Source organism: Branchiostoma floridae, chromosome 15, assembly GCF_000003815.2.
Source record: "Branchiostoma floridae strain S238N-H82 chromosome 15, Bfl_VNyyK, whole genome shotgun sequence".
Taxonomy (NCBI): Eukaryota; Metazoa; Chordata; class Leptocardii; order Amphioxiformes; family Branchiostomatidae; genus Branchiostoma; species Branchiostoma floridae.
Genome location: NC_049993.1, coordinates 6,522,314 through 6,541,918, shown reverse-complemented (window position 1 = coordinate 6,541,918; position 19,605 = coordinate 6,522,314). Strand labels below are relative to the sequence as shown.

Here is a 19,605-nt window from a genome sequence, read left to right as displayed (position 1 = left end):
CAAGGGACGTCCAGAGTAAAATTGAAATCTGGACCATCTGAAACTTCATGTTCGGCATTTCAGGGGCACATTTTGGTAGTATTAGTCAAGTCCCCTCAGGCAATTTTTGTTCAATGGCCCCCCCCTCGGCTCAAAAAATTTTTCAATGGCCCCCCCCTCGGCTCAAAAAATTTTTCATTGGCCCCCCCCACCTATGCACCAGCCCTCCCCCCCCGATAAATATCGTCAGGTCCCTTAATTGCTAGTAATCAAAGCAAAGAAAATTCGTCCCTTCAAGAAGGTGAGTGAAAGAGATGAAGAAATCAGAAAAATATAAGGAAAATGACTTTGATAACTGAATTTGAGAAAAATATTAGTAATGCTTCTTACTGTTATATCAGGCAGTCAGATTTTGTGCAGTTATTATGAAGTAGGAAATTTATGCCAAGGAAATGTACCATATTACAGCTGAGACAGTATATATTGTAACTGTGCTCTGAAGAGTGGCAGAAAGGTTTGTAATTAGATTTGCTGACATTCTTCTTTGCTCTATGTTGTGATGCCATTGCACCCAAATGTTTTTGTGTGTACCTAAATCTTTACGTTAGGTTAACTGATTCAGTGCACCAATTCCCCAAATGAAATTGTAGCCCTGGTATTAGATTTCTATAGATAAAATGAATTTTAAGATACCCAAATGTAAAATCATAGCTACATGGTATATTTTACATACTGTATGACTTTTTTGTGCTTTCTTGCTCCATTAACTTACTCTGCAACAATTATTCAATGATATTGAGGTATGCATCATTAATTATCTTTAATTCCATGTGTATACTGTAAGATGTACAATGTACAAATGTTTGTAACTATTAGACAAAACAGAAAAGAATAATACATAATGTTAGACTCTACATTTGAAAGAAGAAATTACTATGTGTATATGAAGGTGAAGGTTATTTATGGTATCAGCTCCTCCCTACACTATTTATATCCAGGCGGCGGTGAAAGAGAATACAACTAACGGTCCCACACTGTGCGTACTGTAAACAAACGCGTTTGTTTGCCTACACGTGTCCGCTAGTAGCACGCCAGTTTCCGCATGACGACCTCTATCGACTCCGTTTCTGTTGTACAATCAGCAAGTGGTGTATTTTTCTTTTCACGGTGAATGAAACGTCAATTAGAAAATGTTCTTGGTTTTTACGCCTCCTACAAATCAACTACACGTACACACCAATGCTACAGGATATCCAGTTTTGCAAGACAAATGCTACATAAACAGTTATTGTTTACACTTTTGACACACGTTTGAAAGGATTCTAAAGTCTTAAGTCTTTTGGCATCTCATACGTACATCTCAGTGAAATAGGTACAACAGAACGTGCAATGGTATTCTTGCCCGTGGGGTTAAGAGTCACAGTTGCAACAGTATCGTTTGGTTGGGTTCCTCACGGTTGGTTTCTCACCCATTGAAGTTGCCAGGTAGCGCCTTAAACAAGCAGGTATCACGTCACAAGGCTTTGTCTGTGGACATTGTGACCTGCCCAATAACTGTGTCTAGCAATTCATCAATAACATGGCAAGATGTCCAGTGAGACATCGTTTGGATCTTACCACAGGTACTATCATGCTTTACTGAAATTTTGGTAGGTTTTTAGTAATTGTTCTTTGTTTTTCTTATGTTCAAGTGCAAAATGCCTGTGAGAGTACACTGAGCAAAGAGTCATTTTGTATGTTGTAGTCTCTAAACATGCATAGAGTCTGATTCATGGTCTGCATTTGAATGGCACCAGCTATAAAATTAAGAGGTTGTTACAGAATTGTAACAGTGACTGTGTAACTGCACTTACTGTTGTGACCAACATTTGATTCAAACATTCCCTCAAGCTGAGTTGTACTATATTTACAAGCACTAGTAGTACAAGTGGGCTGAAGCATTATGTCAAAATGCTGGCTGAAGCATCATGTCAAAATGCTTCTATCTGTATTAAGTAAAATATTTTTGCACACACATTTGTTACAACAGAATCATCAGAGTCAGTTTCACCAACATACCATTAGGAGTCTGCTTCTGTAGTCAGTTTTATTCTTAGTACGAAATGTAATTGATTAATATTACAAATGAAATGTTAATATTTTTGCTGAGAGAGACATTTCTATGATGTGGCAGCTTCAGAAACAACCAGTTTTGTTGTCATGAATCCAGCTTGTAAGGTGGACTTGAATCAGCTTTAATGCATCATATAGACTCAAACTTTCTTTCAACTGAAACAATTCTAAATGAAATATCTCAATATCACTTTGACACTCAGAATCAGATGTTGCAATGGTGTAGAGGGTTCCAAGACAGCAAGTTTCACCATCACGAAACAGACGAAGAAGAAGTCAGGTTGCCTTGAATCTCAAGCTTTATTTCAAAATAAGACACTTCCAAATGAAATATCTTAATTTTCCCACACAGATGTTGCGATGGCGTAGAAAGTTCTAAGGCAGCCCGCTGCACCATCCCAAAGCCACCATGTCCATGGCGAGGAATGCGCCGTTCGGCACGGACGACACGCCGGAGATCGAGGTCAAGATCATTGGCAGCAAACGGGTCCAGGTGATGAGGGAGAAAAAACATGGGTAAGCATTTAGATGTCTTTAAATGCATATGACAATGATCTGATTATTACAGGACTTGGCAGAGCACTTTGGACAAATGCTTGTAGCCTCTTTAAATACAGCTTAAACTTACAAAGCTGGTATTTTGTGGAGGAACTTCTCTGGTACTTAGATTAAATTGACTCTCATGCCTCGTTGAAAATTAAAAAAAATCTTAAGATTTTGTGGTAAATCTTGAGATGTTTCAAGTCAATCTTCAGATTTTTCATGAGAATCTTGAGATCTTTTTATTTAGTCTCAAGATTCTTTAAAAAGATTTTTCCAGACCTTTTCAAAACATCTCAAGATGCTTCTGAGAAAAATCTGATACAAAATGTTTCATTTCAAGATGTTCCTTGAAATTTTAAAATGTCTCAAGATTCATGATTTAATAATCAGTTGAAATCCTAAGCCATGCATTATGCAGTACCTGTAGGAGGTTTTCTTAAAGCTAAGAATCTAGAAGTGTTGAAGGAAATGTTTTCTTTTTTATTTCCTTTCCAGTTGTCTATTGTAATTACGTGCAATTTATGGGAACTATAATTCACTTTTTCTTACAGGAACCCCCTGTTGGCCCCCCTACCTGACAGCCCCTCTCTCCTGACCCAGCCTCTCTACAAGGAGTACGAAAACCTGAGCAGCTCACACTTCAAAATGGGCTTTACCACTACAGATCAGGTAGGTCAAGATTATCTTAGAAATTAAACTTGCTCTCTTTTTTTCAAAGTCACCAAAGACAAGTTAGGTCTGTAAAGAATGGAACACAATTTGGAACATGAAAATAAAAATCTAAAAGTATTTTATAACAAACAGAAGTATGCCTCCTAGCATCAGGTTAAGGTTCTTAGGAAAATGGAAAAAATGGAAAAATTTAATCATGTTCAAAACATCAGTCAATCCAGCTTAATTGAATTGAAAGACCTTTATTGTACATTCATGCCTCGACAGACTAGGTACAGGTCACTGATAACAGACATAACTGACATATGCAGGGGCAACAAGATACAATTTAACTAATTGAAGGTACTAGGCTAACAGGATGGTCGACATCTTCTCGCTTCTTTGTACAGGTGTAGATATAGGAACAAATAATGTTTAATATACAGGTTTTATCTAGGCGCATCAAAAATAGAAATTTATCCGTTATTAAGATGTTCAAAATATGGAAACTCTTTTCTGATATATTCATAAAGCACAATCCGTTATATGAAATGTTTATATTTTGATTTAAGTTTTCCTTCTGCCTGTACAGCATGAGCGGGCCAAGTTAGTTCCCTCTCAGACTGCGCAGCCCGACAAGAGTAACTCCCAGTTACACGGAACCAGCCTCAAGGTCGGCTCCAAGGTCTTACCCCCCATCAGCCGCACCAGCACCAGCTCTGACGGCTCCGGGGGACACAGCTCTGTCCTAGGAGAAGACCCCACCATCGCAAACCAGCTGCACAAGATACTCAAGAAGTACGACTCCAAGAAGTTCAAAGACATGTACGTGGAACTTGTCGGATATGACCGCAATCTCACCGGTTACGTCAACCAGTCGCAGCTGAATCTCGTATGTTTACGGCACCAGCTGCCGCTCTCGGGATCAACGTTACAGATCATGTTCTCGCGGTTTGCCTCGCCGGAGGATGAGGAGAGTATAAACTACGAGAAGCTGCTGCAGTTCCTCTCAGCTGCACAGCAGAACAAGCCGGTCAAACAGTCCACGCTGTCGGCCACGGTCGACAAGTTTATAGGGGGAGGGGACAGCACGAGCTCCTCACAGAAATCGAAGGCCGGGAGTCAGACTGCTCCGGAGCTGCGGATCAGGGATAAGTCACACACACGGGAGAACATCCTAGTGAGCCCTGGTTCCGGGCTAACCAGTCCCAGCATGACCCTCCCTCACACAACCTCCACTATAGATGGGCTCAAGCCAGAAAGGTAAGATTACTTTTTTTTCATTACTAGCATGCACATGAAAAAAATAGTTTCATTGCAGTGGTGTGTACTGAAGTGCTATATTTTCCCATAAAAATAAAAGAACATTAGGGGTAATAAAACTTGATGACGTCATCCATATGGTCCAAAAAATCATATTTAGAATTCTTTCATGCCCATCTATCATTCATCGTAACAACTCCATTCTTTCTTAATCTATTGATGAAAAAACAATGGAAGGTCAAAATGCCAATTTAGCCTGGTAGGAAACCTTAAGGCTTTGTCTAAAGGATGACATTAAACTTAGATGAAAGTCAGTCCTTCTGTTACATTTTACGTTACAGAATCTTTTGTCCCGATTTGCCTCTTTTATAAGAGTAAGATCAAGATGAAACAACTTTTGTCTGTCAGACGTTTCAGACAGCCATCCGGCATCTTTTGTCGGGGACACTAGACAGGTCTGTCAGTAGGGCGAAATGAACTTCACTGTGCTTTATACTTTTTGTGAATTATTTGGTATCACTTTGGTAGGGCTAAAGTTAGGTTGTTGTTTGGGATGTAGCTCTCCAGCAAGCAGTCCGTGTGTATGCGGAAAATGGCCTGTGTCTCTGCGTGTTGTTCTTCCCTTCAGTCTTAGACTCTCGGCAGCAATTCCAAATAAGAACCCGGGGCCACAACATCTGCCCCTTTCTTACAGGTCCACTAGATGCTGGATGGCTGTCTGAAACGTCTGACCATTTCCAAGATCATATCCAGTTGCTTGAGTAACTGCTTTCTAGCATATCTTATTACCTTGATGTCTAACCGTCATGGCTGTAACTCCCATCTGTATTCCTGTAGCCCTGTTGCAAGACATCGTACGGGAAGCTTCTCTGACCGCGAGGCAGCAAAACTTCTCCACTTGTTAGAAAACCAGTTCACGTCCCAAGAAGTAGACGACCTTGACCTCCAGGCCGTCAGGAACACGTTTGAGGAAGTGGACAGACATGGGGCGGGCATGTTGTCACGGAAACAGGTGTGTTGGCTGGATGTTTTTTGATTGAAGAATCACACCATTATCTGTATCTGTATGTTAGTAGAACTTTCCTTCACCGTAACATGCCTGAGCTTTGCACACAACTGTAAGCGTTGTTGAAATCTGTCTAATAAGAATGTATAGTACTTAGTGGTAACAAGTCACCCTCTGTGATAGTTCTATGAAAAAACGAATTTTGGAACACCTCAATTCATATTATTGCAGAATAGACAATTAGCTGATCTAAGGACTTCACACCTGTTAAGTACATAGCTCTTAAAGCATAGAATGGGTGACTGGAATAATTTGGGCTTCAGATTCTCAATGGAAAGAGTATGTGCCCTGGCATCTATATGTATTTTGTATCATTTCTCTTATTAATTTCATACTTGTCAATATCTTTACCTTTACAATTGATATTCAATGAGGCTTTCCTCCCTTCCTTTCCTTTCCTTTCCTGATAAAAAGCAACCAGTTATCTTCTTTTTGATGTATGCAGGTTGAAGATGTAGTTGTGAAACACAGATTGCCGATCCAAGGCTCTCTCATGGACAAACTACTCAAGAGGTGTGAAGTGGAGGCGGGGCTCTTTGGGTAGGACTTTATATCCTAAAACTCCTCTAGATATAATGTATTTACAATACATCTAATGTGATATTTGAAATACATTTTAGATATTTACAATACATTTTAAATGTTTTGTTAAAAAGCTATGTATTGTAGTGTTGTAGTGGGATATTTGATTATTACTTCAGAAGTTGATATTGTGCCAAGCATTATTTGGTAGGAAAATTTAGAATACAACAGTTACTGTGAACTGTGTAAAGCAGATTAGGAAACATATACTCAGGACAAGTACTTGTGCCGTTAGGTACAAGTTGACATTAGAAATACCTTGTCTGGACAACTCCAAGTTTATCTGCATTAGCCTGCGGGTGGTATTTTGAGCCATGGCAATGTTAATTTATTAAACTCTCCATTCTCCCTGTAGCTGGAAAACCCTGGTTGATTTTCTGGAGCGAGTGAAACCCTTGGATATCCCCTCCAAGCAGAAGCAGGGTGTGAAGCGGCCGGGAACGTGGCCTCGGAACAAGAACAATGTAGACAAGTCCTTCCTGCCTCCCTCAGTCTCTCCTGATGTTCCCAAACCTCCTCCATGGGAGACTAGGAAACCTCTGGAGGTGAGATTTCATGTGGTTTTCAATTATCAATTATGTACAAGATAAGTTTCCGTGTTTTAAGAAGCAAGAAGAAGTCGAACCTGTACATACTAGTATGCATTAAACTTTGTAGTTGCATGTTGTAAGATATTCAATAGCTCTTACTTCATGAGAACTATTCAGAACTACTTAGATCTTTATCATTGTGACCTGTACTTACATGTAGCTTGTGAGAGCAGAAACCTACAATAAAGGTCATCTTCATTTATTCATTCTAATGTGACGTCTTCTGGTTGAGTGGCTAGGCAAGTGATCATGTGATTGAGAGGTCATGAGTTCAATTCCTGGCTAGAGACTGTGTCCTTGGGAAAGGCACTTTGTACGGCTTTTGTCACTCCATTCCGGCTTAAAAATGGGTACCTGATTTGGAGATAAAAGGTACATGTAGTGGAAGGAGAGGGATGGGTTCCTCCTTACAATACTGTGCATTCTAGACATAGTGCATAACAACCTACTGCCTAAAGCCCAAAAAAGGTTTAGGGACTACCTTTCTTACCTAATACCAGTATATGCAAAGGATGTAATAAATTGGTTGGTGAACCAATTACTCAAAGGCTTATGAGAGGATTTTTGCAATCTTCTTTCATGGTGCTTATAGAAGTTATTCTAAAGGAAATCTTATTCTAGTCCGGGCAATCCGCTTAAGAGCTTAGTGTCAAACTTGTAAATCCATAAACAAGCTCAAGGTTAAGAGTTGACATATGGAAGTGATGATATGCTGGAAACCATGAAACAGGGAACAAATGCTAAAAGTGCATTTAAGTGTTGTTAAGAAACAGAGAATACAGTGATGTACTCAGTACAGTGCATCTGTGGGATGTCCCTGTAGCTCAACTGGTAGCGGCATAACAGTTGAGCTCCTGGCTCCAAATAGTTGGTAACTGATAGACTCCAGTTCAGTCCTGGGAAGGGCATCGTGGTTGGGGTTGTACCTTGAGCACGTTAAAGGGGAAGGGCTCGCAACCCCTCCCTGTAAAAACATACCCTGCTACTAAAAAGCAGGGAAACATATGGGACCCAAAGGCCCATGAGGGCTGAATGGACACTGAACATCTATCCTTCTATGTTCCAATGTATTAACCTAATGTTCCTGGATGCTGTTTTGTCACAGAGGTTGGAAAAACGGCCGATCCAACTGAGCTCGGAGGAGCCACAAATTGAGAGAATCTCGCACACGGGCAACACGAGCACCCCCTCCAGCTCGGGTGGACTCTCCCACGGAACCAACGAGGACGAGATGTCTCCGAGGAACTCCCTGGAGGATTCCCAGCGGGACCTGGACAAGCTGATCCTGGCTGCGCGGGAGAAGCAGCGCGCGCGGGGGAAGGCAGCCGTGCACCTGGAGGATGCAGAGGACTGGGACCAGCGCTTCCTGCACCTGGCTAAGGCACTCTTCAACTGTGATGAGCTGGGATCAGGTCTGTGTTTGTGTGTGTGTGTGTGTGTGTGTGTGTGTGTGTGTGTGTGTGTGTGTGTGTGTGTGTGTGTGTGTGTGTGTGTGTGTGTGTGTGTGTGTGTGTGTGTATGTGTGTGTATGTCCTACACCTGGCTAAGGCACTCTTCAACTGTGATGAGCTGGGATCAGGTGTGTGTGTGTGTCTATGTGTGTGTCTGTGTGTGTGTGTGTGTGTGTGTGTGTGTGTGTCTGTGTGTGTGTGTGTGTGTGTGTGTGTGTGTGTCTGTGTGTATGTCCTCGCCTGGCCAGGCACTCTTCAACTGTGATGAGCTGGGATCAGGTCTGTGTGTGTGTGTGTGTGTGTGTGTGTGTGTGTGTGTATGTCCTACATCTGGCCAAGGCACTCTTCAACTGTGATGAGCTGGGATCAGGTCTGTGTGTGTGTGTGTGTGTGTGTGTGTGTGTGTATGTGTGTGTTTGTGTGTCTGTGTATTTCTGTGATCACCTGGCCAAGGCACTCTTCAATGTAGGTGTGTCTCTGTGTGTATGTGTGTGTGTGTCTGTATGTGTGTGTGTGAGATCCTCAAAATATTTAATGCAGCATTACTAAACATTCTCAGTGCTGCTACGTTCTTCTGTGGGGCTAGAAGGGTCGCAAAACAGTAGGGGTAAAGGGCTGAAGTCTACTATCTCTGATTACCTTGCTATACTTGATTTACTACCCAGTATTACCTGAACTGAACTGATTACCTGACTTGCAATTAGGCTGCTCCAAAATGTCTAATGTCAAAAATTTTCACCTTTACCTTGTGCTGTTGCAGGCTACCTGGAGCTGCCAGAAGCCAAGAGACTGGTGAGGAACTACAACCTGATCTACAACCTGGGGTTTGAGGACACCCGCATAGAGAACACCCTGACACAGTGTTCTGCTGACGGGAAGGTCGCTCTAGAGCCCCTCATCCAATCCCTGAGAGTAAAACTGTGATGGAGAGATGTTTGTGTAGATTACTTATCCAAGAATTCAATAGAAGAAGTTGAATCAACCTTTCTACTTGACACTACAGTGCAGGGCTCTAGCCAGCTCGAAATTTTTTTCCGTCAGCCAATTCCCATTGTCGCGAAAACACTATTCCAGGAGTTAGAGAGACTGAACTGAGACCTTGAAAAACTGTTTTTAATGAGATTATCGTATGCAAAAGGATACCGACACACATTGTCAACGATCATAACAATAGCAATACAAACAGTGTGTGGCTTTTATGACCGTGGACGGCGTCCCCAAGCCGCCTGTAGCTTCCACCAAGGAGCTTTTATCAGATTTTTGTCCGTCAAGGTTGACGGATTAGTTTTAAAATTTTTCCGTCACATGCAGCAAATTTCCGTCAATTGACGGAAAAACGGACGCTGGCTAGAGCCCTGCTACAGTGTTTATTCAAACGTTTCAGACAGCATCCACTGTCATTCTTCAGTGAATGAAAATAAAAGTATAAGAAAACAAGTGAACACAAAATAAGACATCTGGACCAACAAATGTGATTTAGACATCTTTGTTCAAGTGGAAACCTGATCTTTACTAAATTCAACTGTGAGCTTCTCATCTTAGGTTGCTACTTCTCTTTGTTGCAAACATTTCAGACCATAGAGTGGTCAGCCCATTTCTTCTTGACACATTTTGAGATGCTGTGATTTTCATACCTGAATGATGAAATGCTGCTCTTATGATCATGAGTAGAGTTTAGGTCATTTCTCTTAAGAAAATTATTTTGGGTCAACTATGAAACTCTGACACAGAACCTATTTATGGATTAGAAAAGTCTTTGGGCAAGTATGGTTTTGTTTGTGTAAATTGCACCATTTTTATGGTGTTATGATTTTAATGATCATTACATGTGTTTGCACAATGGTTACTTTGTCCATTCAGTCATAATATGCATTGGCAACTATCAAACTAGTAGAGTTTGCGTTAAATACATCACCATGTATTTGCTGTGTATTGGGAAAGCCTTATGAAATGCATGTGCTTGCATTTGTGTATCAAGTGATTAGTTTCTTCAGAATTATTTAACAGTACAGTAATATACATTTCTTGCTTGTGTCAGCACTATTAAAGCATGGTACCATGTTTAAAATAATGTTATTTGTTGCTAGTGTGTGAGAACAAAAATAAGGAAAGCCACAAGCTCGGCCACAGAACAAAGTTTCGAGAAGTATTTTTCTCACTATATTATGTTGCTCTGCATATTACTCTTGTCTTGCATGACCATATTGAAGCCAGTGCACAGATCTTTTGTTAACTGCTTGTTCTTGTATTGTATGAAGTGTATATAGTGGTATAGGCTTTATGTTTTATGTTGTATAGGATTTATATGTACGAGTAATTGTCTGTTCAACCTTTATGGTCAAACTGGAAGAAAAACTGTTGGGAACAACAATTTTTTTCTTTTTTTGGGGGGGGGGAAGAAAAAATGATTTTATAAAGTTAAGTAGGAAATAATTCAGTTGTCATCAGATTTTGAATTTTATATTACAACGTTTCAGATATATATTTAACACAGACATATCAAAATTAATCATACTTGCTTTGCATACCACTTGTCTTGTATTACAACTCGTAAGAGTGTACAATGTTACACATTTTTCTTTTTTTGTTAATTTCGTGATATATTGATCTGTATATTGCTTCGTATCTGTACCCGTCATTTTTGTAAATTTGTACAAAAGAGCACTGCTATATTTGTGGATCACAAAGCACTGAGATTTAATGTTTAAATGTTTAAAACATTACAGAGTCTTTTAACTAATCCTGACATTGTCCAGCTGTTCTTTTTTGGACGAATGGAGTGTCAGAATGGAGTTCTACAAGTGTTGTCTTCATGGTTCAAAAGAGACGCCTAGTGACCTAGTGAGTTATTGCAACATGCAAGCTAGATTAGCACTCTCTCCTCTAAAAACGCGCCTTGAAGTTCACCTTCAGTGACAACGCCTCGGCACCTTCCATTTAGATCAATCCATCACGCATTCATCAGTCGCTTTTAGAGAATCATGCTCGGCAGTTTTATTCAGTCAAACTACCGAACCAGTGCCATCCTACTTGTAAGCAAGCAAGCAAACAAACAAACAAACGAATCAGAAGGCAGTTAATTCTCTCCAAAACAATTTCAAACAACGTCTTCATTTAGTCATTGAAATTAACTGTTATGAACCGGCTTCATAAAGCTGTGTCCATGAACGCACTGGTATTTCTTCTGAAATGATCCCGCTTTTCCCTTTTTATGTGTAGCACATTTTGTTTAACGCTTTGAGTAGATAGGTCAATGTACTCTGGTAGATACACTGTAGCAGGGTTCAATGACCTTCCATGTGATTTTAAATTTGATGTTAAATTGTATTTCAGAGAACGTCACGACAATTCGCCATGAATGTGATAGCCCCCGGCTACTTGGGTATCCTTGATTTTATGTTCTCAGTCGAAGCAGAACCATTAAAGCAGTTAACATAATATAAACAGTTCCGCACCCGCCCACATTTCCTAATTCCGTTTAGAATGGTTCAAGTTCCTTTTTGTACAATTGTAGTTTCCCAAGGCCATTTCTGCATTGGTGCCAGGGGAAGATGGCGTTGGTCAGAGATGATAATTGTAAAAGCCCGAAGGTAGGGTAGGGATGTCTGCACCTATTTTTAGTTAAGGCCAAACTGTTTTGCTTTTATGGATGACATCCTCTGGAGACTCCAAATCTAATGAGCAAGGCCGAAAAAAATGCTGCTATACCTGGACTAATTATTCAGTCCGTTCTTTCCCAGGTGTCGTTTGTCTTATGTTCACCTCATCTAGTAAGACTGTAAGAGACAATTACCATTTCAAATATGTGTTTATTGTCATTCTTGTTTAAAAAGGAAAATAAGGGCGCTCTATCCCCATGCCCTGACTGTGTGCCCCCTATGTTGGAGAGCAGATCCTCTGGCAAGCATGCAATTCTCACTGACCAAGGATGCTATTGGATCACATGTGGCCACATGTTTGGCCTTTTGGAAAATAGGAGAAAATCCATGCGCGGATGTCATCCATAGAAATAAGTCAGTGTGGCCTAAACGCGGGAACACGAACAATACTTACGGACGAGACGTATTGTCGTGCTGTAGATAGCACTTTGGGTTCAATGTCCTACAATACATGTACAGCCCCTGGCTACGTAAGCAGTCATTGCCTCATGTCCATTTCTGAAGAGGAACTATTGCAATGAATGAATAAATAAACGGTTTCACTTTCGTGTCACATTTCCAACATGGTTCAAGTTCCTTTTTTAACCGTATTTTCATTCCTCAGGTATTCATTTTCAATTGAATACTACGAAGTACCATGCGGAGATGTTACTAGACGATCAGAAAGGTTAATTGCGAAGGCCTGGAGGTAGGGCTGTGCACACCTAACGTTATTTATAGTCAGGACGCGGGGACTCGAACAACACTGCAGTTTAGGTCCCCGCGCGGTTTCGGCTGCGAACCCTCTCGCTCTCTTCTTCTGCTGTGTGCTGTAGTACAAGATCTAAGGCCATGGGAGGACCGACGGTCAGCTTCCTGGTGATGCTCATGACGTTTTCAGGCAAGGCACTCGCCCAAGGTATGTGTATTTGCGTAGTTATGTGACATTGTGTTGTTGTGCTGTTGTTGTTGCTACCAACTATACATTTTGCCCCATAGACCCAAATATTCATGTTTGACGTGTAAATGGACCGACCATGATTGTAGAAGGTTCCGGGAGTGAGCTGTAAACGGAACAGTTTTGTAATCACGGTTGTAAATCAGTTGCACGATGAGGATAATCCACCAGTGCAGATCAACAGTCTAAACGTCAACACAAGGCATGTTCACTTATGTGTTAACAAATGTCTTCTTTGATTGCATGTCTTATTAACATTACTATATTTATGACGAGTCCATAAGTTTGTCCATAACTTGTCGGTTCTGAGGTTAAACACCAAGAATCAGGCAAGATTATTAGATTGTGTTACTTCCTTCTTGTACCTGTGGACGACAAGACATGATTAAAATTCATGATCATTATCTCCTGTTCCTTGTTGTCGCTATCGCCTTAGGCCAGTAGAACACCACCAGGTCCGCCTACTTTGGTCATGACACTAGATTTGCGTGATGTAGTTCAGATACCTTATGTAGGATTGTCTGATCTTCCAGCCAACGTTAACCAGGTGTATTAACAAATGAGATACTAGCTTCATGTAGCAAACATTCTGTGCCAAAGGTTGGCCTTACATCAACTCTTTGTCAGCAGCCTATAACCCTTGTCTACAAGGTCAAATGGTGTTCTTCTTGTTGTTCTATTTTTGTATCTTTTGAGACCGATTTTGCCACTTGCCAAATTACTAGTATCCTCCCGTGTCAGAGACATGTTGCTTGTGGACGAACAAACGTTTGAACGTCCACTTCTTTGCAATTGCGTCTTCTAAGATAATCACATCACTGCACAAATGTAGCGCGCCCGAGGCAAGTTGCAGTTGGTTTACGTGCACAACAGCATGTCGAGACGAGGTGTGTTGTTGTTCTGGTCAGGATAATATGGAGATTTACAAGTCTTGTCAGTGCAGGGTAGTGATAGTAGAAGTAGTGATTTGTAGTAGAAAAAAATGTCCACGCATTTATTACAGGGATCTCTCTGAAGTGCTAGGGAACACAGTCACAGCTACTAGTACTATATTATTGATGGGCTAGAAAGGGTAGTAGAAGTTACTCTATATCTTCGCGATTCAGTATACTACTATATCTGCGCTATTCAACCTCTGCTTGGAGAGTAGAAGTAGCAAAAGCGTTAGGGGGCTAGCTGTAGAAGTAGCAATATCTTAATTTAAAAAAAAAAACTTACTTACTTTAGTACTTGAAGTGATAAAATAGGACGTCAATTTTACCTTTTCCTTAAAACATGTGTTTTAATTGTAGCCACGACAAATCTCACAATGACGGTGAAAAGCACGCCTTCTGCAATGAGCACCGTCGCCATGACAACCGTCGCTATGACAACTGACAGAACCGGTACCACTACCACGGGTTTCATTACAAAGCCAGAGACGTCCAACACTACAGGTAACATCAAATCAGAAGAAAATAATGCGCATTTCTCCGGCTGGCTAGCAACCGATCCATGTATTCTCGACACTTTACATATCATGATTGCCTCTCTCTTTCTCAGTCACAGAAATAGAATAATGTGTTCCGTAAAAAATGATAATAGGTTATGTGGGATGTGTCTTCATAAATAACTGTGTGTTACGTATGAGAATGAGAAATCAATCTATTTGTCTAATTGTTCCTGATCTCTCTTCAGTCATCATTGTGGCCATTGTGTGCGGCAGCCTCGTCCTGGTGTTGCTCGGGATCGCTCTTATCGTGCTGGCCTGTCGGACAGGGTGAGTTTATCTACAACTCCAGTACACGCACAGGTGCACACACAGGTGCACAGACAGGTGCACACACAGGTGCACACACATGTGCACAGTCAGACAGACAGACAGACAGACACACACATAGACACACACACACACACAGATAGACAGGCACACACACAGGTGCACAGTCAGACAGACATGCACACACACAGGTGCACAGACAGACAGACAGGCACACGCACAGACTGACGGGCGCACACAGAAACTGACGGGCGCACACACAGGCACACACACAGGCAGACACACACACACACACACACGCACAGACACACAGGTAGGCACACACACAGACAGACAGGCACACACACAGGCACACAGACAGACTGGCAGACAGGCACACACAGACAGACAGTCACATACGCACACATATGCACACACATGGACAGACAGACAGACAGACACATACACGCACACACACACACGCACACACACACACACACATACACACACACACACACACAAACAAACAAACAAACCGTATTTTTTCTACATTTTTTGCGAGCTCGAGTGGGATGTGACCTGGTAGGTATTTAAGACATTAACACTATTGACAAATATTCCAGGAGACGGCGTGGCCTGCCGGTGCAGAGTCCGCAGGACGTGGAGTCCGCGAGTACCCCAAGCACGGACAGCGGACACGTCTCGCGCCCGGCCACTCCGGGCACGGACCCCGGAGGCGCAGAGCTGATCCCCCGGTCGGACCTGCCGGGTGGGAAGGCCCGCAGAGACGTGCCAGCCCCGCCGCCTATAGACTCGTCCCGCGATGAGACGGAGTGGATCCCGTTTGCTCAGCTGGAAGCGGCCAGAGAAAACGAAGACGCCCTCGCACCGCCGCCAAGCGACTCACCGGACGAGGAGGCCGACATCTACTCCGTCATTCCCGGCCGCCAAGAGCCTGAAGATCAAGACGACGAACTCTATATCACGCCACCTGCCGAACAAGACGATGACGACAACCTCTACGACATACCACCCATTGACAATGACGATGACGACAGCCTCTATGTCACGCCACCTTACGATCAAGACGAGAACGACAACCTCTACGACATACCACCAATTGATAATGACAGTGACGATAGTCTCTATGTCACACCGCCTAGTGATGTTGACGAAGGCTATTACAGCACCATAGGCGAGAGTAAACTGACAAAGTCTAAGCCGCAAGACGACCAGGCGCCACCAGAAGACACAATTGATCAGATGTACGCCAAAGTGGACAAGTCTAGAAAGACGAGACAGACACACCATGGGGAGTTAGAGGGAAAAGAAAGGCGTCCCGAAGACACCAGCCACCACTACTTCACCCTAGAAGAAGCCACAGAGTTGAAGAAGGAAACAACAGTGGCGGACAAGGAGAAAAGGAGACCTGTGACATGGCCTATGGAAAGCTCCCAGGGAAGAGCCCGGAATCAGGGGGAATAAGGGCAAGAAATAAACAAGACGCTCATCCTCCAGAAAGACTGAGAGACACGACTTCTATCTTGGTCCTCTCTTGCGCGCTATAATGTCGACGCTCAGTTCATACGTATTGAATTTTCTAGTAGACAACATAAGTTTTTTAGACACCTAGCCCTATAGGCCTGTTCCAGCATATGCAGAGTTAGACAGACACTACTGGAGATACAATGTACATAATTAAAGAGGGTAGACAGATCAAGGTATGATGTATAACCCCAGATCAATGTATAGGCAGAAGGTGCATACATTCATACGTATGTGTAAGACTGTTAATATACGTACATGTATTAACTAACATATACTTGGAATTGGCCATATCCAGGGTTCTTAGAAGCGTTATTATAAACAGACCAAGACGTACATTGAGTTAAACAAGCACAGACAGTAGCATCATATTTAGCCGACATTCTAACCATTACCATGTGTAGTATCAGGAGACCTCCGGGTTTGCGACGCCTGCTTGATGTATAACCATAGTCATTAAAGCCTTGACTTTGTACAGAGACTGGCAAAGTTCAGAGTTGACTGTCAGAGTGGGAGGGGATGGACACAGATTGCGGGTGAGACAGGGATAGCGCTAGCATGAGTGAGTGAGTGAGTGAGTGAGTGAGTGAGTGAGTGAGTGAGTGAGTGAGTGAGTGAGTGAGTGAGTGAGTGAGTGAGTGAGTGAATGAGTGAGTGAGTGAGTGAGTGAGCGAGCGAGTGAGTGAGTGAGAGATCGAGTAAGAGTGAGTGAGCGAGCGAGCGAGTGAGTGAGTGAGTGAGTGAATGAATGAATGAGTGAGCGAGCGAGCAAGAGAGTGAGCGAGCGTCTCAGTGACTGAGTGAGCGATCAACGGAAAACAAACGAGGGAGTCGGTGAGTGAAGGAAAAATACAGTTAGTTAGCGAGGTCAATCCGAGTGTACGGTTCATTGAGGACCTCTGCGAATACGATAAAGACGCACGTGATTGCAAAACACATCAGGCACATGAGCCGATTTTTATTTCAAGGTGACACGAGTTCGAGGTTTCCCCTAATGAAAACCGACAATGTAACATCCAAGTTGACGCCTGGCCTTCATATGTCTGGTATTACTGGAGAATAGCATGTTGAAGATGTCAAATAGCAGCCACACCCGCACAGGAGCTAAACGTAAAACACATGGTTTATGAAAACATGCTCTATTCGGTCATAATCAGTCTCTCTCCAAATGAAATGTCAAATCAATAAAGCTTGTGACGCCATTTAGTCCCAGATGTCCGGGTTTCATCACCGTACTGTCTCGTGCTAATGGTCTCTGATGTAATGCGTTGTGATGAAATATCAAACGCGTTTGATTAAAAGGGCACAAATCTCGTAGCCTGGCACCCAAACTATGGCCTCTACCAGGCTCCACAGGCTGCTGGAAAAACAGAAGAAATTGGCCAAATAAGACAGAAGAAACGCCAGAGAGGAGTTAGATGGCCAAGGAGTACAGTTTGCCAGGCCCGCCAACACTCCTAGGTCAATACTAGGCTTTTATTTCTAAGTTGGCCAAAGTCCCCTATTCGGTCAGGCGGGAGTCTGGTAGAGACTACCCAATCCATTCTTTCTCTCCTTTTTCAAGATACAGTTTAAGAGCTACCGTAGAGAGAAAACATGGACGGACATCAGGTTATAAGTCTGTCACTCTACGGCAAATTTACGACAAATGTGGCGAGGCTTGACCCCTGCTCCGCGGTGTGCGAGGTTAATGGATACATTTTGCGCCAAATTGGGTTCAAATGTTGCGGAACTCATTCTTGATTTTGCTACATCCTGCCTGACACTGATATGGTCTTTTAGTATGAGGGACAGTTTCATGTGTAATGAACTCACATTCTACTTTTGGGGGCAAGTAAAATCTTTGGCTAATTTACACATTTTGCGGCAAATTGGGCACAATTTTGCTAAATCCTGCCTGACAGTACATAGGGTCTTTTTGTATACGGACTAATCTGTAATAAGCTAAAATGGTACATTTTGGGGGGGGGGGGGCTTTAGGGGGAAGTAATACTGCAAATGCAGAAACTTTCGCGGTGGTTTAATGTTCGCGGTTTTTGCGGTGGCCGCTTCATCGCGAACTTAAAACTACCGCGAACATTTTTCCATGGCAGTAAGAGACTACAGTGCATGGTGCTACCGCAAAATTAAAACAACCGCGAAAATTCCATTTTCCCGCTACCGCGAAATTAAATCTCCGCGAACTTAAATGCATATACAGTATCTTATAACTGATTCCTGCCATCAACAGTGCAACATCCTTCCTTTGTTTTAACAAGGTTAAACATCCGTGGTTTGATACGAGGAAGAAGGTCAAGCAAAATTGATATCGGCTGTGGATGTTATTATAACTTTTCAGACGGGCCCTTGAACTAGTTTATGTCACTAACCTTGTCTGGGCGCGGATGATGAAATGTCAGTATCATCAGCAACTTCACCGCGGGCGATAAAACACATGTGGGCAAAAATAGTTGGGGCAGTAATAGTGCCAAGAACTGTTCGGAACGGTCTATCATTGTCCTGGGAAGGAGAAACATTAACTATTGTCTGCCATGTTGGATAATTAATCCTAGAAGTTTTGTAGTAAATTCTGAACTATATATAGAATTACAGTTTTGTACTTACATCATTATACTCAGGTAATTGACCCATCAAGGTTTAACCAACCAACATGGCGGCTTTGACGTCACATGTAAATTAACACCCTGTTTATTCTATTTGACAGTGCGTTGCTCTGATTGGTAGGAGTCAACACATTTCATCTAGTCATTCATTCATTCATTCACTCATACTGTATTCACGCTTTCATTCATTCACTCGCTCATACACTCGCTCATTTATGTATTCATCCATCGTTTATTCATAGAAATCTTAACTTGAAAGTTCATCTATGTTGGTAGAAGTCATTCTTGAAATAGTAGAACTGTAATTTCCGACACAAAAATTGACAAAGACTGATGCTGTGCAGTCGAAAATTTGGGTGAGTCCAACTTTTGTGTTCAACTATTTCAAGAATTCATAGAGATCGTTGTAATCTATTATATTCGTAAAGACAAGGATCTTGTCTTTAATTGTTCGGCAGGAGGCCTTGTTTCACTCCCACCGGACAGAACCTGCACCCTGTCGCTCACAGCTTGGTGTACTTCCTCCTGCTGTATATTTGTACACGGGCTTCGGAAGTCAAAGTCCTTCAGATTAGATCCCGGTGAAACCAGCTTTCAGTGACAGTGAAACTATTCACATGTTGACGACGAAACAATAGAAAACCGCTCATTGCTTACTTTTTAATAAAGTCAACGCAGGCCACATAGGATTTTGAAGGTTTAGAGACTTGGAACCTGCAATACGGGAATTACTTTTGTCTGTAACTAAATTAATATACGTGAATAGATCATGACAAAAATGTATTACACAATGGGAAGCAAGATGATCAAATGACCTCATGAAACGTGACAGTGCCTCTAGTAACTTCATGCTCTTGAACTTGAAAATATGGCTTTCCAAATATAG

At 42.2% G+C, this 19,605-nt stretch overlaps 2 protein-coding genes across 2 annotated transcripts in view; both read left to right on the top strand.

Annotated features, from left to right (window-relative positions):
- The window catches only part of LOC118432503 (uncharacterized protein C1orf87-like), a 13,281-nt gene extending 3,947 nt beyond the window's left edge, over positions 1 to 9,334 (top strand). Inside the window, exons 2-9 of the mRNA XM_035844094.1 lie at positions 2,444 to 2,607; positions 3,186 to 3,303; positions 3,878 to 4,548; positions 5,386 to 5,560; positions 6,060 to 6,154; positions 6,552 to 6,741; positions 7,892 to 8,198; positions 8,998 to 9,334. Coding sequence (XP_035699987.1) covers positions 2,501 to 2,607; positions 3,186 to 3,303; positions 3,878 to 4,548; positions 5,386 to 5,560; positions 6,060 to 6,154; positions 6,552 to 6,741; positions 7,892 to 8,198; positions 8,998 to 9,161 — 1,827 coding nt within the window. The 5' untranslated portion in view covers positions 2,444 to 2,500 and the 3' untranslated portion in view covers positions 9,162 to 9,334. The remainder of the gene's footprint in view (positions 1 to 2,443; positions 2,608 to 3,185; positions 3,304 to 3,877; positions 4,549 to 5,385; positions 5,561 to 6,059; positions 6,155 to 6,551; positions 6,742 to 7,891; positions 8,199 to 8,997) is intronic.
- A 4,684-nt stretch (positions 9,335 to 14,018) lies between these two features.
- Positions 14,019 to 16,197, top strand: LOC118431352. Its single transcript, XM_035842467.1, has 3 exons — positions 14,019 to 14,269; positions 14,511 to 14,592; positions 15,195 to 16,197. The coding sequence occupies exons 1-3, from the start codon at positions 14,143 to 14,145 to the stop codon at positions 16,054 to 16,056; spliced, it is 1,071 nt and encodes a 356-aa protein (XP_035698360.1). The 5' UTR covers positions 14,019 to 14,142; the 3' UTR covers positions 16,057 to 16,197.
- The last annotated feature ends 3,408 nt before the right edge of the window (positions 16,198 to 19,605 follow it).